General features: G+C 41.5%; 1 protein-coding gene across 3 annotated transcripts in view; it reads left to right on the top strand.

Moving 5' to 3' along the window:
• The window catches only part of TXNRD2 (thioredoxin reductase 2), a 52190-nt gene extending 29340 nt beyond the window's left edge, over positions 1-22850 (top strand). For 2 of the 3 annotated variants that reach the window (XM_005281123.5, XM_024105716.3), the window contains 7 exons: positions 6367-6503; positions 12496-12591; positions 12851-12943; positions 14831-14902; positions 17058-17155; positions 18267-18357; positions 19860-20068. In XM_005281123.5, the coding sequence (XP_005281180.1) occupies positions 6367-6503; positions 12496-12591; positions 12851-12943; positions 14831-14902; positions 17058-17155; positions 18267-18357; positions 19860-19919 (647 nt within the window). In that variant the 3' untranslated portion in view covers positions 19920-20068. Of the gene's footprint in view, positions 1-6366; positions 6504-12495; positions 12592-12850; positions 12944-14830; positions 14903-17057; positions 17156-18266; positions 18358-19859 lie in introns of all 3 variants that reach the window. The other variant, XM_005281124.4, reaches the window with a different exon arrangement.
• The last annotated feature ends 4890 nt before the right edge of the window (positions 22851-27740 follow it).

Genomic DNA, 27740 nt, shown 5'->3' with positions numbered 1-27740 from the left:
TAAGCGTGCCTGAATTGTTTTTATACCAGTTTTCTTCAAACCTTACAACCACATCAGTTTGGATTAACCAAGAAAACAAATTTTGCTTTCTTTTGATACTTCCCATATGTGGAAGTAATGCCCTGATCTCCTCTGGGTATAACCCTGCCAGGCCTCTGTGCAAAAGGGATGATCTTGAGAATCCTCTTCAGGGACTAGGCTGGCCATTGGATTCTTAACCTTTGAACTGTTTAGTGGGAAATAATGCATCTCTGTTAATCTCAGAAAACCGTTACCACTAATGTGCTGTAGTTTGCTGAGAGCCTGGATATTTTGTTCTGAATTCCCATTACATTTTGTTTGTCTTTCTTGCTTATTTTAATTCCTAAATCTCCCAGCAGGATGTGATTTCAACAGTCTCCTGCTGGAAAGTTGTGTCACTTCCATTAAATGTTAGCCAGAGATGGAATCTTTCTAGGGTGTTCCCAAGGCCCCATTGCAGTGACATGCAACAAGACTCTCTTAGACAGAATTGTTCTTAAAATGACATTTATTTATTGTTGTCTGGTGTGAGAGGGAGTTGGCTGATGCTAGATGTGCTGCACGTTGTTTCTTTCCTTGGTTTAATGCACAGATATGAGGGATCTGTATTTTGTTGCATGCTTCTTACATTTATCATCATGTGGCAACCACAATTGCTTCTTAGTGTTTTGTCAAAGCTAGGAAACTGCGTGTAATTTACACTTTGATCTGTGTGTGAGAGTGCATTTTTGAACAGCTAAGATGTGAGTTGATGAGCAGTTCCCCTTTGCAATTTCCAGCTTTGTAGAATCACAGAAATAAAGGACTGGAGGGGACCTCGAGAGGTCATCTAGGACAGTCCCCTACGCTAAGGCAGGCCCAGATAAACCTAGACCATCCCTGACAGGTGTTTATCCAAACTGTTCTTTAAAAAATCATCAATCATGGGGATTCCACAACCTCCCTTGGAAGATTATTCCAGAGTTTAACTGCCCTTATAGTTAGAAAGGTTTTCCTAACATCTAGCCTAAATCTCCCTTACTACCGATTTAAGCCCATTACATCTTGCCCTACCTTCAGTGGACATGGAGAACAATTATCACTGCCCTCTTTATAATAGCCCTTAACATATTTGTTAAGTTCCCTCCCCTCCCCTCCCATCATCTTTTCTCAAGACTAAACATGCCCAGTTCTTTTAATCTTTCCTAAGAGGTCAGGTTTTCTAAACCTTTTATCTTTTTTGTTGTTGTTGCTTTCCTCTGATCTGGAATCTCTCCAATTTGTCTACATCTTTCCTAAAGCGTGGCACCCAGTATTTCAGCTGAAGCCTCCAGGGCTAGCTAGAGTGGGACAATTACCTCTGGTGTCTTTACAAATGAAACTCTTATTAATACACCCCAGAATATTAGCCTTTTCATGACTGCATCATACTATTCAATTTGTGATCCACGATAACCACCTGATACTTTTCAGCAATCCTACCACCTTTCCAGGTGTTCCCCATTTTGTAGCTGTGCATTTGATTTTTTTCCTTCCTACGTGCAAAGTACTTTGCACTTGTCTTTATTGAATTTCACCTTGGTGATTTCAGATCAACTCTCCAATTTGTCAAGGTTGTCTTGAATTCTGATCCTGTCCTCCAAAGTGCTTGTAACCCCTCCCAGCAGGGTGTCATCTGCAGATTTTCTAAGCATACTCTCTACTACATTATCCAAGTCATCAGTGTCATCCATGCATTCATGACTTGGATGTCAGTATGAAAACACTGTTTGATGGAAAATGCTCCAAAGTAATTCCATGCCACCATTATAACTGGTGAAGATAGAATGGTGACTACCATTAATAGTGATCAGTCAGAGCATTGCTTTACATGAATATCAGAGCCAGCCTTTATAGACACACAAAGTCTTTGGTCATTGCCCCCTTAAATTGGGAGACTTAGTAACGTGCAAAGGACCTTAAATTTCAAACTTCTGTAAACTACTCTCTAGGTCTGCTTGTTAGCGATTTTATTCCTAAAGATCACAGATTATCCACCCAGTTATACAGTTACCCAGCACCCCAGTGTCCAGCAGAACCAAAGCCATAAATGCTTTGATTTTTGTTGTTGGTTTTGGCAAGACAGTAGATCACATCACTGCTATAGTGGATGGTGCTGCCCTGTCTACTTTTGTTGGCACGAGGACAGAAGCAAGCTCGTTAACAGCTGCTGAGCTAATTTCTGTGCTGAGCAGCTAATATCATCTTCCCCAGAAGCCGGGGCAGTTCAATACCACAAGAAACCATATGGCATAGCAAACCAAGCAAGAGGCTAATTGTAGCTCTGACACAGACTCTGTGGCCTTTGCCAAGTCACACAAGCAGAGCTGACAAGAACTTGCAGGTCTCCATGAGTGAGATTTTCAAAAGTGCCTTTGAAACTTGAGTGCTTTTGTTGGGACGTGCTCCTAAATCATTTAGGTGCTTTTGAATATCTGACACACAATGAATATTTTTTACTATTTTCTCCCCCTCTCAAATGTCAGTTATCGCCAGCTGGCTCTACTTTGGTATTATTGGCTAGTAGACGAATGAGGGATCAAGATAGGCATCACTGGTTGAGTAGAGAGTTAATGCAATAAGAGACCATAGCAGGTGAGCAGTGAGGGACATGCTTGTGAAGGAGAAGTTAAACTTGGTGTATATGCCAGAAAACCATCTTGCTAGCCCTCCTCAAAATCCTCTGGCCAGTCCTATGCATAGTGATTTGTGATCGTGGTACACAAGATTCCTTTACTGCCAAAATGCTTTGGCAGTCGCTGGTGTGAAGCTCTCAAAGAAATGGTAGTGGGCAGAATAATTCCAATTTCCAAGGAAGCGGTAAAGGAGCTATTACAAAGTCCTACTGAGGTGATATAAACAACCCCCTTTATCACCACTAGGAAATCTTCAATGAATAGACTGTAGGCATACCCACAGACTTGTGTTGTGTTTTTTTTTTTTTTCTTCCTGTCTGGGCCTATTACTGTGGCTTCTCCTGACGGTAGTTGGTGGTACTGTCGACATGATGGTGCCATATGCGCCAACTCCGTGGATGCTAAAAAAAATAGTGCATGCTCTGCACCCACGGATCAGCGCCTCCTGTCCACCGATGGCCCCGCCTATCAGCTCCTCCCCCTCCGTCCCAGCAGCTCCTGCCACGATCAGCTGTACAGCGGCATGCAGGAGGCGCTGGGGGGAGGAGAAGGAGCGGGGGCAGGGAGAGGCAGGGCGGGGGTAAGGACTTGGGGCAAGGGGTGGAACGGGGGCGAGGCCTGGGGCAGAGCGAAGGTCGAACACCCCCCGGCAACCGAGGAAGATGGCAACTATGGATGGTGCAACTGGGCTGCCTCTAGGCTCATTGGTCACAGCAGTGACTAGTGCCGCATGGATCTGATTGAGGCTGAGGAAAATTCACTCTAAGAGCTGCTCACTGGGAGACATCATGTAGGCTCTGGTGGCAACATTTAGTGTATGACTGACCTGCTGTTTGTCCCAGAGGGGAATACCTGGTTTATCTGTTGATTTCATTAGCTCAGTTGACTGACAAGTTCCTTCAGAAGCCACTCTGCCAAGGCTTACCTAAAACATTATTTTCTGTACAGACAGCAGGGGAATAGGACCAGGGATATATCTGGTTTTCAGGGAGACATGGTTACCCTGTTTGTTTACTAAAAGTGCTATTGTCATGTTCATTCACAATTATTGAAGGGTTGGGTGGGATCATGGCGGGCAAGAATCAATTAGCCATTGTTTAAAGGTGGAACAGGCATCTGTATCTTTCTTTTTCTAGAACGGTGGCACAATATGTTGCATTTCTGATTTTAAAAAAAAAGCTACAGCCAGCCCTGTGCCCTATATGCTTTCATAGGCTCATTGTTGTTCAGAGTTCAAGGCGGTGGTCATCCTCAGTGTTTGGAGCTGTGATTAAAAGCATGTGTGCTGGCTTTGTAAGAGAGGCCATTTCTCCGCTTTGATTGGTGGGGTTTGGAGTGTGCTTAGGTTTCCTCTTCCTGGGAAGAAGCTGTAAACTGATACTTTCCTAAAACTGTACTTTAAAAAAAGTTGAAACTACCTTGAGAACTTAAAAGTAATTTATCAAAAACAATTAGCCCTACTACCTAACATTAGGAAGACATGTTAGCGACTGCTTTAATACTGCAGATAGGTGAATGTGGGAAAATGTTAGGGCTTCCTAAATTTGGGATTAGAATTAATCGAGCTACTTGGCTGCATGTGAGAGAATTCATGAGCCAAAGGCTAATACAGTTGATCTGAAGTAAGATTACTAAATGTAATTCTAGTTTGTGAATGTGAGCCACTGGGGCTGGAAGCCAATACAAATTCAACTTAGTTGAATATTTTATTACTGCTTTCATAACTGCAGTTGGGCAATGTAGTTGGGCGTGCAAGGGAGTTTCAGAATGACCAGCAAAGCATACTTTATGCAGTTCTTTAGCCGCTAATACAAAATACACATGTTAAGGTAGATTGGAATTGAAAAGCTATGTGTTCTTCTGCAGATTTGATAAACTCTGTTGTTTTTTGTCACAGTGCCTCAAACTAATCTATTGATGAGGTTAGGAGTTGGGTGGGGTTTTTTTAAATGTCTGCTGTTGCGTGCTAAGCTTTCTCTTGGCTCAGCCTGGGCAGGAAAAAGGGGAAACTAGAAAACCCCATTAGCTGTCCATTTGCAGAATATCCAGGCTTTACTCTCCGTACACAAAGAAATACAACGGTAGGAAGTTGTTTCACATCCGAGCCAAGATAAGGTCCTGGAGGTTTATTATTTTTGTTGCCTGATAGCATCGGGACTGTGGAGCAAGGGGCAGAGAAGGAACAGCAGATCAACATCCCATGGGGACAACAGAAGGGAAGACAGACAGATAGCCAAGTGCCGACAGCTTCAGTCAGTACTCCCAGAGGAAGTGTTGGTTTCACCAGATGAAATTAATACACAGAAGTCCTTACTGAGGCATTCAGATGTGACATTGTTTGGGGGGCCTGGTGATATGGCAGATGTGTAAAGCAGTGAATCATATGTTTACATATAATTAGATCTGCACTGACAAGCCAGGTTTTCCTTTTGTTTAATAATTTCCTACATTAACATCAAAGATCTTGTTTTTTACAATGCAAACACATTTCCCTTTTTGTTTTGCTTTGCGTTAACATCAAACACAAAACCGTGGGTCCCACACAAAGAGCACGTGCTCCTGTTCGCTTCCTTTATAGCCTCCAAAAATGGATACAACTTTAATAGGAGAAGGAAACTTTCCTCATTTGGATTTCTTCTGCTAATTTATCCTGTCATCATGTTTGTCTTTGCAAACTCTGCTGATACTGGATAACTTGATTCTGCATATTACCTTTACAATCATTTATGATTTGTATTACAGTAGAGCTTAGGAACACCCATCAAGGATCAGGGCCTGTTGTGCTAGGCACTGTACAGACTGCTCAGTGGAATGTTGGCAAGCTTTTGATTGACAAGTAGGGTGCTTTCTGCAGTATTTTGCCATTTAGATTCCAGGCCATATCCATATTTTATTGGTTATATAACTTAAAGGAACACCATCAACTTAAATTTGTTCCAAGATGAAAACTTTGTGAAAAGAAGCTGTTATAAAACTTAGGGCCAATAGAGACATTGCCACAAATTTAAAAAAAATGCAGGGAAACCAGTTGTCTTAAAATACACAAACATTCCCATATAATATATGAGACCCAAACATTATATCACTAAGAACTTGAAAGTGACATTACCTTCACTGATTTTCTTTGTTATCCAAACCGAAAGAAATTAAAGGGTAAAGGATTGTCAAGGGGTGGGGGGGCATGGAGGAGGAATAGGATCATCTGAAGAAGTGGGCAGTAGCCCATGAAAGCTTATGCTCTAATAAATTTGTTAGTCTCTAAGGTGCCACAAGTACTCCTGTTATTTTGAGGATTGTGAAGGGTTCTTTCACTTTGCCTGAATGCTAATTTTCAGAGAAGATGACACTTCAATTATAAACAATGTGTTGATAACCACATTTAATATGTAACATTAAACCTTCTGGATTCTGCATATAATGCAATGGTCTTATCATTTTGTTATGGGATAACTTTATTGAAAATGATCTAAACTAAGGTACTTGTAATGGTATTTTCCTTTCACAAAGAGAAATTCATGTCAATAATTTCCACTGAGAGCTTTACTACGGTCCAACACAGTTTTTGGTTTCCTTCTTGTTAGGTTATTGAACAGCACCAAGTTCTTGGATACCTTTGATGGAGAATGACAGGGTTTTTTTAGATTAAAGCTGATAAAGAAATATTTTTAACATAAGTTTCTCTTTTCTTAAGGCCGAGCACCTGACACTAAAACTCTGAATTTGGAGACAATTGGGGTGAAAATTAACTCTGAAACTGGAAAGATCATTGTTGATGCCAGTGAAGCTACTTCTGTTCCTCACATTTATGCAATTGGAGACATAACAGAGGTACAATGTCTACATAAACTATTCTACAATAACAGGAAGCCTAACTTTGTTCCTGACTTATAACTAGTGACCAGATGTCATCATGCTCTAGCATATATACAGTGTTTTGGTCTTTTTCACTTTTACAATGTTACGCCAGCCACCTGGACCAGTAATTTCCTTGACCAAAATCTTGTGAAGTATCTCTGTATTAGATTATTGCTGATGATTATCAGGAAATGCATTACCAGGTAGAAGTTCATAAGAATATCTTTAATACTGTTTTATCCCTTCAAATAAATGTCTTCATGCAGTCCCTGAATGTTGAGTTAAAATATACATGACTACTAGAGCTGAATGAATAATTCTCAATCTCTCTATGGAATGACAGTGAAAATTTCAGTGAATATTTGATTTTTTATTGAGTTTTATTATTAATTGTGATTGGTCACATGACACTTTCTCTTCTCTGATAGGGAATGCTTCTGGGACAAGAATCCGTATCTGCGAATTTTAAAATTTGATTGCCCCCAATATTTGCATGTGATTCTGCTTCTCTGAACCTTTATGCCAAGCAAAACTCAATTGCTCAGAAGCTCATGACAAGAGAACATAAAAGGGGAACAAGTATTCTTGAAGCTCATTCAGTAATTAGTAAAACAAAATGAGCAAAACAAATAGTCACAGATTCTTGCAGCATTAACTCAATTCTAATAATAATCTACAAAATATGCTCTGACAACAGTTTCTTGCACCTGCCAGAGTGTACTTTGAGGCACAAGGCCAGATGTTTTCAGTCACGTAAAGACTCAGAGTGTCCAGGATAAACGGAGCATCTAGAAATGAGTTGTCTTTGTAAAATGTATCATTGTGTATGTCAGCATTGTAAGCCTTACAGTTATAGCAAGTACGCTTGCCAGTAAATCAGATTGCTTTGATTCCCAAAGCACATCTTATAAATATTTGAGATAGACAATATGTGTAATATATGGGCCTGGTCTTGCAAGGTACAGCGTTCCCTCCGCTACCACTGAAATTAGTGGCAGTTGAGTGCATCAGTGCTTTTCGGGATTGGTCCTTATATACTTGAGTCATCTTTTTTTTTTTTTTTTTTCAAAAAGCTTTAAATACTGTGATGACATCCAAGGGGTATATACAGTATAAATTGAAAGATCTTTAAACGATTCGTGATTCTGCCACATTTAAACAATACAGTTGTCCCAACTCTTCCAAGAGGTATGGTAGGTTACATAATGTCCTGAGGATAGTTGTCCACATTCCTAACTAGGACTCTGGAACCAGACACACACCTCATAAATCTACCTCTCCACCTTTGACCTCCTCCCCTCCATCTAGGCTCACATCTCTTCCTGTTTGTCTCTCTCTGATGTCTTCTCTGGGATGACCTGTTACTTCCTTTAAACTGTCAAAACTGAACTACTCCTTTCCTCCTAAACCCTCCCCCCTCCATCATTGTTGACAACTTCACTATCCTTCCCCACCACTCAACCCCCTAAAGGTGTGAGTCTATCTTTGATTTCTCACACCCAGACTCTCACCATATCTTATCAGTTCTCCCTCTGTGAAATCTCTAGAAGTTTGCCCCTTCCACTCAGTACCTCTGTCAAATCCCTGGTTCATGCCATAGTTGTCTCTCCTGACCTCCTGATTCCCCTCCTCCCTCCCCCCCACACACATTCCAAATGTATTCTGGGTTGGGGTTTTTTGGCCTCCTTCCTCTGAACCATCAGAGATGGCCACAGCTGGAGATGGGACACTGGACGGGATGTGCTTGTGCTCTGAGGTGGTACTGAGAGTTCTCTCTCTTAGCTGGCTGGTTCTTGTTCAGATGCTCAGGATAGGGCTGGGAAGGAATTTTCTTCCAGGTCAGCTTGGCATTGACTAGGGTGCGAGGGGGATCGCCTTCCTTTGCAGCATGATGAGCAACTTGCTTGCCAGGATCATCTGGGTATATCTCACTTAATTAATTCCCTGCCATTGCTCCCTCCTATTCACTGCCTGTGGCACACAATAGTTTAGTCTCCTGAGGGCTGTGTAATACTTTGGTCTACTTTTGGTTGTTGGGTTTCGTGGGTGGGTGGCCGGGTGGTATTGATTGTCTGCGATATGCCGGAGGTCAGACTAAATGATCGGGTGATCCCTTCTGGCCTTAAACTCTGTGGTTTTAACCTTTCTTCTCTTGAATCTCTCCAATTCAGAAGCTAGAGGCAGTGGGGTAGAGCACTGGACTGGGTCTCAGGAGACTGGGTTCTGTTCATGATGCTGCTGCTGATCTCCAGTATGATCTTGGGCAACCACTTCAGCTCTCTCTGCTTCGCTCCCCTTCCACACATTGTTTCTTTCCCATGTGACTTTCCCTGCTGGGCTGGGTGCTTCCCCCCTTTTCCTCTACCTTAGTCTCACTGTTCAAAAATGTCAGCACTTAAAAGCTTCATTCATGTTCTACTGTGACTCATGTTCTCTCTTGTCTCTCCTTTTCCTGTTCTGATGCTGTGTCTCTCATTTAGGTTGTAAGCTCCTCAGTGTAGGGACTCTGAATTAACACTGATATTCTCATTTTTACACTGCGCCAAGCCCACTTTGGGATGAGCACTCTGGGAGTTTAATCAGTGCTCTCCAGATATGCTCAGTTAAGCTCAAATTTATGTACCTCTCTATACAATCTCAGTGCTTTCATTTAAGTACAGGGATGGCCAACCTGTGGCTCCGGAGCCACATGCGGCTCTTCAGAAGTTAATATGTGGCTCCTTGTATAGGCACCGACTCCGGGGCTGGAGCTCCAGGTGTCAACTTTCCAATGTGCCAGGGGCTGCTCACTGCTCAACCTCTGATTCTGCCACAGGCCCTGCCCCCACTCCACCCCCTCCCACCCGCTCCCCAGGGCCTGCTATGCCCTCGCTCCTCTCCCTCCGAGCCTCCTGTACGCCAAGAAACAACTGATTGGGAAGTGCGGGGAGAGAGGGGGAGGTGCTGATTGGTGGGGCTGCCAGTGGGCGGGAGGCGCTGGTAGCGGGGGCGGGAGGAGCTGATGGGGGGGTTGCTGATGTATTACTGTGGCTCTTTGGCAATGTACATGGGTAAATTCTGGCTCCTTCTCAGGCTCAGGTTGGCCACCCCTGATTTAAGTAGCTCCCTATAACCCAAGACATAAGAGGGTATGTTGTTCACAGAGTCATAGAATTTAAAGCCAGAAGGGACCATTATGATCATTTAGTCTGATCTCCTGCATAATGCAGGCCAGAGAATTTCATCCAATGTTGAAGTGCGTTTCTGTGGTCGAATTAAGTGATATAATCATTTTACGTGAATACCAAAGTGTTTGTTAAAGGATTCATTTAGATCATTGAAAACTGGCAATGCTGTTGGCTCAGTGAGCTGACAGTAAAGTGAAACTCCCAACTTAATTGAATTTCTCTAGCAGATCAAATATCAGGTTTGAAATCCCCATGCACTCTAAAACCATTGGTTCACATCACAGCCGGGTCAGCTCGGCCCTTCAGCATATACTGAGAACCATGTATTTTAGTGTGTGTGTGTGTGTGTGTATCCTTTGGATAAGACCTTTTAAAAGAAGGGAAAAAGCCCTGCCAAAGTCCTTCTTGCTGTATGTGAACATCGGTGATCCCCCCGCCCACCATCCTGCCCATAAAGGTAGGGTTTGCCACAGGGTCCTTGGCCAGCATTGCCCCTCTCTCTGCTTTTGTACAAGGTCTTGCACACTGGTTTTCCACCAGTCTGCTCCCCCGAAACGTAGTTGGCAGCATTTCAGTGGCACTCCAAGTATACAGTTTGTGACATGCATTAGGGTCCTTTGAGATGCAGGGCGCATTTGACAGCTGTTATCTCTTAAAAGTCATTCTCGGCCCCCATTTCCCAAACTCTTGTTGCATAGACACTAACTTGCTGCTAAATATTAAGAGTTCAATGGAGAGGTTTATTCACAATTTAAGCCCCACTCACCTATTCAGAATGAGTATTGTCACTTTTAAGAGACTTACCTGGCTGGTGCAAATGTGGAATTGTGTGTGCATGGTTGTGCTCTGGTTTGGAAAATTAGACCCTAAATTCATCTGAACTATTCACTTGTATAAACTTCCCAGGGGTGCATCCAGTGCTCTTGAAAAGGTCTCAGAACCCTTTCAGTGAATAGTGGTTTTGTTTGGGTTTTTTTTTTAACTGACAAGTGAAATCTCATTAGTTTCTTCGTTATCAGTAATCATGAGAGGGGTTGAGGTGGTAGATTTTTATGTCTGAGTTGGCAAATATATGTGACAGTTTTGCAAGTCTGGTATAAATTTTATGCTTGTTTAAAATCCTCTCTCCTATATCATTCTTACCGAAGAAGCATACTACATGCTACGGAGTAGTGTTGTTATAATGATGTTTAACATACGTGGGAGCCACTGTAAATCCACCTTTTTCAAAGGGTGTTGTAGCAACTGTAACCTGGTGGAAGGTACAGTATGTTGCTTTGATAGGGTGTTCTGAATAGAAATAAGACCAAAAAAATGAGTCATGTCAGAACAAATATACAGCACTTCAAAGCTTTTAAAATTCTCCTAGGAGGCCTTAAATGTGTAATATGTTGAAAGGATTCTTATGAACAATTCAAATCAATGATAATCAACTGAGTAGTTGTACTCATGACTGCAAAGTGAGTGTTGACTTCAAATATTTACCAGGGAACGTCTTAAAGCTGTTGTTTTATGAGAAATTGTGCTTTATCTGCATGGATGTTTTAGTAATTAGTTGAGTTTTGTGGAATGCATGGCAGTGCTTTCACAATTTTATCTCTCGTTCCAATCTTCTATTCATTTCTGGAATGCCAAAACAACATCTGTATTTCCTGCTACAGAAATGATTGGCAGACATTTTTCAGGCATATGTGTGTAAGAAAAAACAAATGGCAAACTTCATCTGGTAAATGACATTTACAGATCTTGGAAGCGAAAATGCTATGTTTGAAAAAACATTATTTGATGGATTTTTTTAAAAAACAAAAAAAGCATGAGTTTGCAGTTCCATGATTTGTCATGGGTTGTGGAGAAAAATAAGCGAGTTTTCATTAACGTATAAAGCATGTGCATCAGGTACAGTATACATAAGTGCTTACAATACTAAATTGTTTGGATTTGACTTTTGATATGGAAGTCTGTGACTCCCTCACTACTCAGTGAGTATTAACATGGAGAATCCAAGTATAAAGGTGGTGCAATGGATGGTGAAGGAGACAAGGAAAACTACAAGAAAATTTGCAGTTCAGCTGATATGCGCATGTGTGCAGAAGTGATTCACAGTTACTAATATATACATAGAAATCTTATGGATAAGCTGGGAGGTGGGAATTAATCAAAGTGTCATTAGATGCCCCAACTGTTTTACAATAGTCAATAAAAGTTTGAAAAGCTTGGGTGGGTAGAGTGGGAAATCTTGGTTTTGATATTTGCTGAATCCCGTTTCTAAGGTAGTGGTTAGTTGGGAATACCAGGAAGGAAACAGAGTTAGATTGCAAAAGTATTGGGGCAGCCACCTAATGGCTTTGAGTGAATCTGAGAAGTATGACATCTAGGTGGGGCCTAAATCCATCAGCCATGGTCCTTTATAAAACATCAGTGCTACTTCACAAAAAATTTTCCAGCTACTACCTCTTCACTTCCTCACATCATTTCTCCACTTAGCTTCTTGATCTCTTTCCCACCCCAGGCAGACTTTTTCCTGTCCCTGTCCCTTTCCCTTCATGGATTCCTTGACCTTGAATGGACTCTTGGGGCTCGTCTTGACTAGAACCTAAAGGTGTGTTGTTGGGACTTGTTAGCTCACATGTTCTAACACAACCTCATCCTAGATGGGATAAATCCCTGGGTATTCACTGCTATGTTTTGACTTCAGACTGCTGGGTTGGGATCGCAAACTCTTGCACCTCTCTAGCTGCCATCACTGAGGAAAACCATGACTTCTGGCCAAAGCAAACTTTTTTTTAATCTCTTCTCAGGGGCGCCCTGAACTGACGCCTACGGCGATAGCTGCAGGAAAGTTGCTGGCTCAACGTCTGTTTGGCCAGTCTTCAGAACTGATGGATTATGACAATGTGAGTTGTTACTTTTTTTTTTCAGTATTATTTATAATGGTTAAAAACAAAACCCAACACGCTACCAAATAGACGAGAATCATTTTTTGTAATTTGGGATCCAGCTTTTCAGATTGGGTGCACTGAAACTAGAACTCTTCTCGCTGTTGCAAAAGTCTCCCCATCAAATCACCTATTTTTGTAGCTGCTAAATGCCTAGCGAGTGTCTTTCATCGTATGGTTCGACAGTAACATTTGGGGTTGTTTTATGATGTGCCAGGTACCCACTACAGTTTTCACTCCTCTGGAATACGGTTGTGTAGGACTGTCAGAAGAAAAGGCAGTGGAACATTATGGACTGGATAACATAGAGGTATGAAAATTTTCAGTTGTGTAACTAGGACTTAGTTTCAGCATGGAGAGATGGGAACTTTTCCCTGTGGAAACTATGGTAATATGTAAAAGTGATTTTTGTACAGCCATTGGTCTACATCCCCAAGCCACTACTCCACATGGTTAGGAAGATTGAACGTAATTGCTCAAGAGACACCAAGGACCTCAATTTCAAAAGCAGGCGGTGTAACAAGTGACTGGGGAGACTGAATTACTATTTTAATGAGTTATAAGGTACAGCCGTCATTAAATGAAACTGCTACATCCCGTTGGAGTCTTCAAAATTAGCTCCCCAGCTGCCTTATTCACCTAAAGGTTTCTGATGTCCCCTAGAACTTTCAGGTAAACAGGGTTATACTATAGTTCCATTTGTTTGATTGAAAATACACTGGTCTGGTATACTTATGCACTGCACGCTGATGAATAAAATTGCTTCAGGAATACATTCACATCCACGCAAGCCAGGGTGTGTTGCGTGTGAGTTGCAAAGCACCATTGCTGGTGAGGAAGTTCAGAATCATTGTTTCTATTCAGCTGCTGCACTGTTATAACAAATCAAGATACCAGTTAGCCACTTTGCAAAAGAAATGCTGGGATCTCTTTATTCAGTCTTCAGAGAAAAGTCATCTGGGGTAACGCTTTATATTGTGGAAATGGAAACTGCAATAATTGGCAGCTCCCTAGTTCATGTGCTGTCAGTTACTGATACATTCTTGGTTACCTTGATATTCAATTTATGCTTTGAAATGAGCATTAGGCTTTAGTGCTTTTATCACTTCTACTGTAATTCATTGCTTTCTGGGTCTTAACACCACCCGAAGGACCATAAATGGCCACAAAGCAATTGTTCTTTCCAAGCAGTTGATTTTTGCATACAGCATTTGGCTTAGCTATGGGTATAGGTGAACCTTATTATACTGCAAGAAAGAGATTGGTTGGCTTAAATTGGAACCTCAGGCAAAATTAACAGCTAAAAAATAACACAATTGTTTATTAGACATGCTGGAAAAATGACCCTTTCAATTTCCCCTGCAGTACATGATTACAGATATGAAGAGCTTACAGTTTTTCATATGCTCAAAAATGTAGGAATTCCCTAACCTTTTGGTCAAAAGAGATGTGAATCAAACTAAGGTCAGATGATTACTTTGAATTCAGGATACTAGAAATGAGTAATCTGACTTTTTTTTTTAAATCCTGTATAAATAGCTGAGCTTTCTGTGAAAAAGATGTTTTCTGCTCTTGGTCTTGTTTTCCATGTGTACTTTTTATCACAGTAACTGCATATCTTGTAAGCTTTAAAAGGAGATCTCGCCCACTAATTAATACTGTTCTAAAAACCCATCTTGGTCTCTTTGTCTGTTAATACAGCACTAGTGGATACTAGCAATTGTGTACAATAATAATAATCATGCTGTTGTCATGTCCTACGTCTGGTAGTTATAGAATTAAACAGCTGAGCTACAATTCATTTGCAAACTTAACACCATCAATTTGGGCTTGAATAGGGACTGGGAGTGGCTGGCTCACTACAAAAGCAATTTTCCCTCTCTTGGTATTGACACCTCCTCATCAAATTTTGGGAGTGGACCACATCCACCCCTAAATTGGCCTTCAACATTGGTTCTCCACTTGTAAGGTAACTCCCTTCTCTTCATGTGCCAATTTATATTTATGCCTGTATCTGTATTTTCACTCCGTGCATCTGAAGTAGTTGGGTTTTTTGCCCACGAAAGCTTATGCCGAAATAAATCTGTTAGTCTTTAAGGTGCCACCGGACTCCTCATTGTTTTTGTGGATACAGATTAACACAGCTACCCCTCTGATAGTCTAACAAGGAATCTTAATACTCATATTTCCCAATCAGGTATACCATGCATATTATAAACCTTTGGAATTTACAGTGGCTGAAAGAGATGCAGCTCAGTGTTACATAAAAGTAAGTGTTCAGAACTTTTAACTTTTATTAAAACAAGTGATATGGTCTATATTTTGCCTTAAGAACAAGAAGCATTTGTCAGATTGCAGAATAACTTTCTCAAAATTGATTGGTTCTTTTCCCAATCAACAGCCTTTTTTCCCTAGCCATAGTCTCACACTTCTGATATTCCTCACACAACACTTTACATCTTCAAAGCACTTGACGAATGTTAGTGAGTTAGCAGTTCTCATCGCTGATAGAGCGGTCCAGAGACAAAACGTTCAGTTCTTAGGGAATTTCTGAATATTTATTCCGATCAGGATTTTATTGTGCCTTCTTTTTTCTTTAAGACAAAGGAGGCAGTTCTTCATCAGCTAAATGTAATCTTTGAATTGTCGTCCCATTTGTCCTTATAAAACAAGCCACAAAGGCCTCCCTGTTTTACACCAGAGCTCCAGACCTGAAGCAAATCTCATTTTTTGGAACAGTTCATTTACTCTGGCCTTGGCTACACTGGCGCTGTACAGCGCTGCAACTTGCTGCGCTCAGGGGTGTGAAAACGCCTCCCCCCCGAGTGCAGCGCTGTAAAGCGCCAGTGTAATCAGCGCCTGCAGTGCTGCACGCTCGCTCGCAGCGCTGCAAGCTATTCCCCTCGGAGAGGTGGAGTACTTGCAGCACTGCGAGAGAGCTCTCACAGCGCTGGCGGCACGACTACACTCGCGCTTCACAGCGCTGCCATGGCAGCGCTGTGAATCCCCAAGTGTAGCCACGGCCTCTGATTGTAAGAAGGTTTGCAGGCCCACTTGACTGTTGCAAAGAAGCTTGGCTAGCGTGAAGCATAGTATCAGTGGAATAACTGGTACGTTTTATGTCAGGGGGGACTAAGTTCTGCCTTTGCAGTGGGATGTATGTATTGACCTAACAGGTCCATCTCAAAGTATTATGCTGCTAATATCCTATGCCTAGAATATGCCAGATACTGATAGTTGAAGGGATTTCCCTCTATACATTTTGTCAAATGCAACTTGCAAAAACAGGTTGCTTTTATCCGTGTCCCATCCAGCATAAGAATTGAAGTGTCATTACTTCTCCTCAGCCATTACATTTAGATAGAGGTAATGGTAGTGCAGTATTTGAGGACAAGATGGCAGTGATATAATATCTGCTGAGAGTCACTCTGCAGATAATGCTTATTAAACTCTCTCACAGAGCAAGTGAATAAACATTAAACTTGCAGTTGACGTTGAGCCTCTGTGAGGGGTTTTTTGTTGTTTACAATCTTTCCAATATTAAGCAATGTCTTATCAGGAGTACTGCTGTTATACAGTGGTGATGAATGAATCCACAGTCCCTATGCAGCCTTTAACAGTCCAGGCTGACGTGTGTACAGAGGCTTTTGGACCAGTGGCGATTCAGTGCCTGATACAGATGCTCAGCTACATAGGGAGATTGTCACTGTTCTTAGAGTGAAAGTGCTCAGATGCTGTCCTGTATAATCCACTTTCCAGTGTTGTTCTGGAACAGAGGTGAGCATTCAGTGAGTCAGGCCTCCACACTCTAATTGCCCACAGCAGATTCAACACTCTTGGCTCCTTCCTGGGCTTGACTAACTTAAAAAAAGTCACTTTGCGTATATAGTAAATGTACCTAGCCAGACAGGCTGCCATAAATGTTTTTTGGTTGAATTATAATGGCACGGGATGACCTGTGGTCAATGGTGACCATCTTTGGAAGTTCAGCTAATCAGCTGCCAAGAATTCCCATGTGACCAGCCTATATCTCAATCAGAGAAGTGCTAACTTGACCAGTCTGGGTCAAAATGAGGTTAGGATGGGTATTGGAGCACCAAGGACATTTGTAGGATGTCATCCAAATGATAAACCACAAAGCATGTCACTTACTTTAAATCATTGTTTACTAATGGCTCACTAAAGTCTGCAGGATGTGCCACAGAGCAGCCTGAAGTGTTGGGAATGTAGATTAAAACCTCAATTCAGCAAATCATTTAAGCCCATGCATAAATCCCAGTGAAGTCAGTGGGATTTAAGCAGTGCTTAAATGCTTTGCTCCATAGGGATAGGCGGCTGATCTGGTGCCTTGGGGAAGACTAGTTCCATGTAGCCCAGCTTCATGCCCTTTCTAAGAAAAGCTCTCTGTGATGTTTTGCATTCAGATGGTATGCCTGCGGAAAAAAGAGCAGCGGATCCTTGGCCTTCATTTCATTGGACCAAATGCAGGTGAAGTGATTCAAGGATTTGCTCTTGGAATAAAGTAAGTACAAAAGAATGTCTCTACTTTTAAAGCTTGCTTTTTAGGTTATTGTAAGATTATAAAAGATATCGGCTGAATTTTGGCAACACTATAAAGAATCGATGTTTTATGTTACTTTTATGTAGTATCACACATATTTTCACTAAAACACTGTAGTTCTTCGTTACGACATACTGGATTTAGTTAAAGAAATAATGGGTATAGTTAAGGAAGAACTGAGGCAAAGTGTATGATTTGCCAGACATTGTTAGAACAAAAAGTCAACTTGAGTGTCCACCTATTAAGTTTGGTTTCTTCGAAGACTGACAGAGATGCCTTTCCTAGCATTCCATCCACAAGGCAGGAAATGGTTTTATAAACCTGCATAAGCCTTTTCTTTTTTTAAAAAAAGTTCACTTTGATGTGTTGTCCATAAGAGGCCTCCATATGCCAGTCGGGTCTCCTAAGGATCTCTACCCATTTCTCTACCCTTTAAATGTGCCACCTTCCGGATCCTGATTCAAGTCTAGCCACCATCTGACTTAAATGAGACTAGACAACTCCTTCATTGCCTGGAGCCCTATATGAGCTGTTATGCTTCAGGGCATAAGCCAACTGCTAAGCGAGAAGGTGAGGAAGAAGCTTCTCCTATGTGGGGGGAGTTATTTCATAATTTCCCATCATATGGAGGTTTTACACCTTCTGAAATGTTTGGTACCAGTAACTGAGACAGACAGGACACTGGACTAGGCGAACCATCGGTCTGATGTAGAATGAGAGTTTGTTTTCATTGATACTGAGGCACTTTCTCCTCTTGGGTTGAGTCCCCTGCCTTCCTTTCACTCCTAGCTTGAGGAACGATCCTGGGTCCTCTCTATAAGTGCAGAACATCACCGCTAGATCCCAGATGTGCCCTAATTCTTTTTTCATTCCTCCTTTTGTCATTGACTTTCATCTTCAGAAGTGTTTATTATAATGATTAAATGTATCGTTCTGAACGCCATACTATTTTATGAAGAAGGCAAACTCTGGTCCCTGAGAAACTTTTTCCTAAGGATAATGTCAGCTAGTTGTCCTAAATGTCATCACCATGTTATTATGGCATTGTTGACTTTTACTTCTGCGTGATTAGCATAAATGAAAAGCAGAAAGGACCAAGGCAGCAGGACCACAAGTATCGTGTGAGGAATATCTTGGAAATCGTTGACTGCCGTATACCCCAAGTATGCATATTTCCAACATGTGTGTAGTTCATTAGTTGCCAGTGGTAGAAATTACATATTGCATTTTTTAGGAGGTCATCACTTTGAAGTTTTATCCAAAATAACCAATGCAAAGGAAGTATATGAAACTGGAGCACTTTTCTACCTTGCCTCTAGCCACAGTAACAGATTACCAACACCAAGATTTGACCTCCTGAAAAACTGTTGCATTTCACAAGTCTTGGGTTTATAATGTACAATACAGGCATAGTAAGTCTGAACTGCCATTTCACGGTGTCAAATATTAGCTCTTATTTTAGCCCCCATTTAAAAGGCTGTCCCCTGCCAAAATAATCTGTGCTCTGGTAATGTGTGGTCTGTGCTGATTTTTATCCTACAGGGATTCTCAGATGCATACGAGATACTAGTAAAGATTTCTTCCTCTTTTCTCATGCATCTAATTTTTCCAGCCTGAAATGATTCTTAAATTTAGACCTTTATGTTGCAGCATTCTCAGAAAATGACCTGATAGGAATAGTGGCACATTTTAGGTCTGACTACACTGCAGCTGGGAGTGTGCCTCTCAGCATGGAAAGACAGACTGGCACTAGTTTTGCTCATGCTATCGTGCTAAAAATTGCAGTGTGGACATGGCAGGTCAGGCTAGCCGTCCAAGTTCAAGCCCACCCAACCCCCTTGGTCTGAACTCAGGTGGCAAGCCTGAGCTGCTGTCTGCTCCGCAGCATCCACACTGCTATTTTAGTGTGCTAGCTCGCACAGAGCTAGCGTGAGTCTTGGTACCCAGGCTGGGCGGCCCACTCCTAGCTGCAGTGTAGACAAACCCTTAAAGGTCATCTAGGTCTAAGCCTCTTGTGATTAGAAGACTGAAGGAATTAAGCAAGTAGGATTGGTAAGTGCAGAAGTGGAAATCCTGGATTCACGCTATGTACCTTTTGGAGAAGTTTTCTCTTGTTTGCCTTATAGGAAATTGCAAGTGTAAGCACTATACACCCTCTGATATCCTGAGAGGGCAGTCTAGTATTCATCTCTCTTCCAGTTGATTTTTGCCTGCAATCCAAACTGATTTTTTTCCTACATGTCTACCAGTAGGAAAACCTGATGTCCATGTGCAAATGTTTTAATACCTGAAAGGATGGTCTTGTAGTTAAGAAATTGGACTGTGACTCATGAGATCTGGATTTAGTTCCTTGCTTTACCACACTCACTATGTAACCTTGGGCACATGAGTTAATCTCTCTGTACCTCAACTCTTCATCTATAAAAATGAGAATAATAATCCTTCCCTACCTCACAATGCTGTGAAGGGAAATCTTTGAATGGTTACCATGTAAGTACCTTCATAGACTATGGTTGTGTTGGTAATTGTCTCTGCTTTGCTTTTTGGACAATAGCTTCAAATGCAACTTCTCCACTAAGGTAAACCCAGTCTGATGCTTTGTGCCATTACAGATGTGTTATGTGCACAGAGTATGACTTTGTTTTCTTCATTTCCTTTTTGGTAGATGTGGGGCTACGTATGCGCAGATGATGAAGACAGTTGGCATTCACCCTACCTGTGCTGAGGAAGTAACCAAGTTACGTATCACAAAGCGCTCTGGTTTGGATGCAAAGGTCACTGGTTGCTGAGGTTAAGTCCAATCCCTGGACAGAAGTTAAAAGCACACAGTAAAATTGAGAAGGAAAAAGAGCATTCTGAACTGACACAGTTTTGGTAATCGTAGTCCTGCAGCTCAAGGTTTCTTAGGTATCACTCCTTCAGTAGACAACAAAAAGTTAAATTTACAGTCCTAGCCATACTGTACCTACCTAAAGAACTGCCCACACACATCTTTAAAATCAACACAGTACTTAACCTTCAGGGAAATAGGGTTTATGTCAAAAAGCATCACTTCTGAAGTGCCTGTGTCCTTTGTTTTGCTGGGAGCTAGAGAAAATCATCATTTTCTGTACATCAAAATGTGTTTCTTGCCCATCACTTGGTATCTAAAGCTATGTAAAACTTAAATGGATATCACTTTGTTACAGGAACAGTGGCCATCACACTACTAACCATTCCCACCCACTAGCAAATTAATCCCACTTGGATATCATCTCTCAGAGAAATGCATTGTCAAACAGAGGTGAAGTAGATGCCAAATATTTGGAGCTCTCTGACAGTGTGTGCGTGACTTCCGTAGCCAGGGTTTTCCCAATAGAACACCTAGCTACTGACCTCCCCCAAGAATTCATCCCTGAGGAATGATGTCCAAATCTCACTGAACTGAACCAGGGTCTCAGATAGTGAGTAGAGAACACGGGCAATAATTCCTTCTCCGCTCTGGCAAGACGGCTCCCTGCTGGTGGTAATCACAAGAGTTCAAAGTCAAGGCTCATTGACAGGAAACAGATCCCAGAGCATATAGCAGTAGGTAAGCAGTCTTCAGTGTTTCAGGGAAATGTACCATGTACAGGAATTGGTAATAGAGGAGAATATAAAGTGACCATTAGAGTTGTTACACTAGTGGGTGAGTTCACTGTTGGCATAGGCAGTGTGTGTCGTTGTGGAAGCTCATAGAATTCCTTTAGCAATGAGGAAATTTTGCCATTTAAACACTTACAGAAAGAACTTGGGGTTGGTGAAAACTTCCCTGCACATTTTTCAAATTGCCAATTAATTTCAGCTCAGATGGAATTGGCAGATCACACAACTTACTGCTCCAGTGCCAAATAGCAAGCAATACTGAAAATTGGAATTGAACATAGAAACCTGTGTGTGCTGTTCATATAGCTCAAATATTTGACATGAATTGGAGTGTGGTGTATATGAGCTGTGCTTTTTTAAAAATAGATTTTCATTGATAAGCTAAAACTCCTGTAACTCTCACAATTAACTTTTGGTAGTTGGGATCTGAACTGCATTATATTAAAAATAAAACCAGAAAGGAGATGTACCTGTTCAGAGCTCACCTTTAAGATACCAGTCTGCAAACTGTTCTTTCAGCGTATTGCCCAAACTTCCTGGAGGAAGAAAGCATTCACCTAGTGTGAGCTGCTTCTTATTCGTATTGGCCAGAAGGGGGAGATCCTGACTAACATGTAGCAATATAAAAACAAGATAGAAATCAAATAGCACAGCCGCTATTGCCAAATACTGTTAAATAGGTAGCCTGACAAAGGCAAAACAAAAATCCCAAGCCCTCAGAATTTCATTTGAAGTAGCAATTTATGGCTAATACTGTATTTCGAGAAGTGCAATAACATATTTACTCACGACCCGTTAAAACCGTGCATGTGGGAAGGGGAAGGGTTAGTTACAATTCTTTAGAAAGACACAATAAAAATCAGTCTTTCATGCTGTATTTTAAACAGTATTTTTGCAAATGAGTTTTGACCGTTTCCTAGCCATCCTAGCTAGCCCTGTTAATTGCAAAGTTCTTAAGATCCGTTTGCTGACTATGCACATCTATGACACTTTTTTCTTAGACTGTCCATTTTAAGATATTGTTTGCTTACTATTTCACTGAGAGTTACGCTATAGATAAGTAGTGGATTTAATTTAAGTTTAAAACATATCTTGCCACTAGAATTGTACAGCACATGCCCCAGAAGCTATTGAAAAATTCTGAAGCTTCAGCAGACATTATCAAAACAAATGTAATAGTACTTATCAACACGCCATCAAGGTGGTATTACAATAAATTCCTTTCAGGGATCTGACTTTAAAAACAAAACAAAACCCCACAGCCCTATACTGGTTCTAAGTGCCTCATTTCCAAAGTTTGACACTGTAAATCTTAAATGTGTTATAAAAGTATTAAGTCTTGATACTGTAGGTGAAGCAGATAATATACCTTAGCAGTGCAGAAAGAGCAAATAGGTTTCCTACTGCTATTCAAGAAACATAAAAGTAAAAGCTGTATATGATGGGTTACAGTATTTCTAAGTTGGTTTCACGAGGCTAGAATTTCAAGGTACAATTTACAGGTATTGCGGCTTTTCCTAAAAAAACCAAACAAACATACACACACAAATTATGGATAAGTTGCTTCCCAGATCTGTGGCTCCTAACATTACAGATTTTAGAGTAGCACATTCAAACCAGGATTTGTATTGCATAGTCCATAAAAGAGAGGAGTGGTTCAATCAAACGCTGTTGCCTAATGATTATAGCATTCTGCATTTCTCATCCTCTGTTGATTTGTTTGATTCAGCACTAAGACCAAGTCTATGGACTTGCAGGTGAAAGGAAACATTTTGGGAACGGAAATGTATTTGGTGTGCTGCCTTTTTGTTGCTACTCCCTTCATAAAAAAATGTTTTGAAAGTGTCATGTTCACACACGCATAGTCAAAACCTCCCTATCTCCCTTGGTAAGAGAGGACATCCTGCGGAAATATAATATTGGAGCCAAAACACCTCTGTACATTTTTGAGCAATTAACAAAAAAAAAAGCATACAGTAAACTTTAAAACTCTTTCAAAATATTTTAGTTGATTTAAATATTGAGCATTTCAGAGCAAAACCTATTTGATCTTTCTCAGCTGCTGGGGCATATGACCTGCTTCACCTAGAGCATTTCGGTCTTCAGAGCTCTTGCTAGGAGAAACAGCCCTCAGTTGGTTATAAGGTGTGTGTGAGCATTTCTAATGATCTCTGCGTTGCATTGTGGCATTGCTCATTTCCTTTGCATGCATTACTCAGGCACCCACTGGTTCGGCCATGTTGCTGTTGTATTCAGTCCTCCCTGTGGAGTTTATGTGCATTATGTGCGGTTAAAGAGAGGCCCAGGAGGTGAGATGAGTTAATTTCACTTCTATCATGAGACTGCCAATGGAAAAAAACAACTTGCTGTACTGCAACCAGTAGAGAGATCTGGTGGGAAAGTGTCCAAGATTTTATGTAGGGTGTGAAATTAATCCACATCATCACTGTCTAAAGTAGCCATCTAATGGAGCCGCCTTTTGTTTTCAACAATTTATTTTCACTAGTTTAGAATCACAATATGGGCTTTTATAGACTCCATGAAAATTGATCTTGCATCTTAAATTGCATCCTGGCTCTGGTCCTCATTGACTACGACGTGTTGTCCACTGAAGTAAATCTTGATGTACGTTCATAGCTACAAAACACTGATGTGTCAGAACCAAGAGTGAGGCAGAGTAACTGAAAACTACTTGGATTGGTATTATTTTCTTGGTGGATTCCTTGTGTGCTCTCCAGGGATAGCTGTCCGTAATAAAATCAGCCTGACTAATGTCAAGTGAAAAGTCTGATAGATGCTGCAAATTATTTACTGTGTGTGTAAGTGAAAATGTATGTTTAAATGAATACACACAGTCAGGCTGTCTTCTCGGGGTGCCAGCTAATGATGGCTTGTTTGTCAAACCACACAGTGGAGTAGACAAGTCTGAGGATTGCTGGACCCCTATTAAATATATATATATTTATATATATATAAAATCCTTATATTTATTGTTACATTATGGACAAATAAATGATTTTCTTAAAGAATATGTTGCAATGTCTTTGCTTAACTTAATTTACGTGCACGGTCTGTGCTTACTGAAAACCTCATCCTAGTGGTCATCAGTTAAAAGTGGGGCCTTTTTATTCTAATGTTTCTGATGGTGGGATGCTGATTGGTATGGAAACTAAAAACAGTCACCAAACAAATTTAAATGCCTTGAACATGGAGTCACAAACATATCTCCCAGCTGCCTAATCTCTATAGTTATTAGCCCCTGAAAACTTTAATGGATTTCTAGCTTTCCAGCACAGCAGGGTGACCTTGTTTTATTTTAAATTTAAAACAAAGGAACTCCTTACGCGCTGTAGCTGTGATTTCAAATGTTCTCATGGCTTGCCCAGGTAATGAGAGCTACCAGATTGGCTCAGCTGTGTGTTGATGATGATGTGCCTTCAAGATGCATGCTAAGAGGAAACTCCCTTGAAACACTAGGAAGTCAAAGGATTAAACAAAGCATTTATTTACCTTGTTTACAAAGCCAAAAGAAAATGGATTATAATGAAACTGCATTACAGCAAAACTAACTAGTTGATATGGGTAGTGCTAGGAGAAAACATGTTGCAAAGGAAATTAGGAATTAACTTTAGTAGAACATTGTTATAGCTCATGCGATGAACTTCTGTCCATCAGAGGAGAAAGAACCACATTGTCCGGCTTCAATCTCAACTTCCTTTTATCTCTTTAGTCTGCTCTCTTTGGTAAGAAGTTCCCACTTAGGTATTACCTGACGATCAGACCTCTAACTGGTTAGTTTAAAATTAATTCTCGTATGGATTCTGCCCTTGGTGTGGCCTTGAAAAGGAATATTGTCACTTAGCTGTATTAAAGGCCTTTTCACTCTCACAAAGTTGATCTCCTGGGGTTTCACTGTAGCCTTTAGCTTTGTAATAATGAACAACTCCCTTTGTCACCACTTGAATTCAAGTGGTTCAAAAGCAACAAGGCAAGCAGCATTCTGGACCCATTGGTCTTAGTTTCAACATCAAATTTTAATCCTATTTCAAATTAAAATAGAGAAAAGAATAACAGAACAGGCACATCTTGATGCACCTAGGCTAGTCTTTAAACCTGGGGATTCAGTATACTGCATTATTTAGGCTGCCTCTACACTACAAGCAATTGCTGTGAGTCCCCTGCTTGGGTATGCACACTTGTGGTAGCTAGCATGAGTGGAGCAGTGGAGCCAGGCTACACAGGTAGCAGCAATGGAGGCCTGGCTGTTGCTCTAGAGTGTGTGTATCTTGCTTAGAATAAGAGAGGTCCCAGGTTCAAATCCTATCTAAATTGGCCTTTTTTTTTTTTTTTAAATGAGCCCAGTTGGCTCAATTGACAAAGGGTCAGAGTTTTAATCTGAGGGGTCCAGGGTTCAAGTCCCTGTTCAGAGGGTATCTTTTCTAGGAGTTCTTTTGGTGAAAGTTCATGGCTTATCTTATACGGGGGGTCAAGACTAGATGATCACAATGGTTCCCTCTGGCCTTGGAATGTATTAATCTCGGACTCAGCAGTCCATCCCTATTCAGCAACGCACTTATGCACATGCTTAAGTCTCAATGCAACCAATAGACCTAAAGTTAACATTAACCATTGACTTAAACACATGCTTAAGTGTGGTGTTAAATAGGAATAGACTTAAGCTTAAGAGCAGCCTTTAATTAATGTTCACAAACATAAGAAGCACAGTGGACAGCCAGGCATCCAACTCAAGGCCGGCAACAAAATGTGCCCATATTGGCCTAATTCAGGGATTTTTGAAATAAAACTCCTCTCTCCATGCTTACGTCACACGTAGTCGCTTTATTTGTATCACACCCATTGCCTGCTCTTTCAGACTCGGTGCTCACTGTGTTAAGATAACTTTTGTTTTTAGCTTTGCATACAAGAATTTTCTAATGGTGCTCCACCAAAAAGCCACAACATACACACATGCAGTGGTTCTAGCGCCAAATTTAAATTATATTGGGTGGATTAAAAACCAGCGGGTTTTGGAAGGCAGCACATACAGGTTCTGGTGTAATTACTTTAATTGGTTAAAAATTTTGAGCATTTCTGTCCATTAAATGTCAGCTGGCTAATTATATTTCCATCGCAGCACTCAGTCAATATTGTCAGCTCTTCTTAGTTCTAATCCTCTACATTGAAGTTTGATGGGCCAGGTGAAATATTGCTTTCAGCACCTTATTGTAGCCCTTGTCAGTCATCTTGCCTTGAGAAACATGCACGTTAAAAAGGCCCTGGCAATGTTGTGGTATTATGCATCAGATTTAACAGTATTTAATCTTGTGTACGCCTTAAGACAACATCGTTCAGTCTACTGGTGCTCTGTAGCCCTGGATGGGATCCTACTTGTTGGGGGAACAAAGGAAAATGATCGAATCGTTAATGGGTATAATGAAACCCTTAAGACATGTCAGCATGCAGGCAGGATAGTGAACTTGCCAGTCTAGGGAGGAGTTAGGATAGTAAATCGATGCTAAAGCTCAGCCCTGTATCCCACACTGTCAAGTAAAATAATGTGATTTCCTAGCTGTTTGTGCAGCATGCGGTTGTAAATCTAGGAATTATTTTGGGGAAGTTCTCTGGCCTGTGCTCTACAGGAGGTCAGACTAGATGAGCATAATGGTCCCTTCTGGCATTGGAATCTATGAAACTATCATATGCATGCTAAAATTTCCCATTTAAAGAAATCTCTTTGCATAAAACTAGGCAGTTTGAGCTCTTCCTAAGCCATAAAGGTGAAGGACTGTGGTATAGTTAAGGCCCTGGACTGGGAGGCATCAGACCTGGATTCAATTCCTGGCTGTGCCACGACTTTGGGCAAGTCACCTAATCATTCTCTTGCTCAGAATCCCCATCTGTACAATGGGGATAATATATTTCCACCCCCTTTTTCTTGTTTATTTACATTCTAAGATCTTTGAGGAAGGAACTGTGTCACTGTGGTGGGGTGTTCACCTCACACCAGCCTGGAGAGGGTTAATGAGGCTGAGGAAGGAGCCAATTAACTGGTAGACCACACCTGAGGGGAATGAGGTGGCCCAAGTATCCCCTGATTGACGATTGAGCCCATCTGAGAAGGAACAGGTGGGGTTAGTATAAAACCAGGAAGCTGGCAGTAAAAACAAAGAGAGCTGTGGTGAAGAAGCCTGCAGTGACTTAGAGAGAGAAAGAAGGAAACCCAGAGGGTGAGTAGAAACCCTGGGGTGCCAGGCCCCGAGGGAAGGGTTTGCCCAGAAGGGTGATGGCGTGAAAGCTTGAGAAAGGCGGAGTAAGAAAAGGCTCAGGGAAACTATAGCAAGATAGGATGTTGCTGATTAGAGGGTCCTTGATACCCCTGGAAGGTGAAGACACATAGTGACCTGGCCGGAGGCCCAAGTCACAAAGGAGGAGCAGCCTGAACTGCAGAGAGAGCGTGGCTGTGGGGCGCACACACAAGCGATGGAAGGGGACGTTGGAGCCGGAAGGAGCTAATCTCCAGAGCAGCCAGGAGGAGGTGCCTCTGCAGCAAGTGAATCCTGGGACAATTTGGTGGAGAATGCAGGCTTCCTTGGTATAGCCCCCTTTCTACTGCCAGCTTCCTGGCTTTACGCTAGCCCTGCCTGTTCCTCCTCAGCTGGGCTCCATCCTCAATCAGGAGTTAGCCTAGGCCATTTAATTCCCTTCAGGTGTGGCCTGTCTGGTTAACTAGGCCCTTCTCAGCCTCATCCACCCTCTCCAGGCTAGCATGAGGTGAACACCCCATCTTTGTGACACTTCATGTATGTCCAGCATGTACCTGACATGCTAAATTCTAGGTAATAATAAAGACAAGAGCCATTACACTTCACTGTCTTACAGTGGGCTTTTTATTAAAGGAATTTCAGACCCTTCTAGACAATAC

Source organism: Chrysemys picta, chromosome 15, assembly GCF_011386835.1.
Source record: "Chrysemys picta bellii isolate R12L10 chromosome 15, ASM1138683v2, whole genome shotgun sequence".
In the NCBI taxonomy this organism is placed as follows: Eukaryota; Metazoa; Chordata; order Testudines; family Emydidae; genus Chrysemys; species Chrysemys picta.
This window is presented reverse-complemented; position numbering and strand designations above follow the sequence as displayed.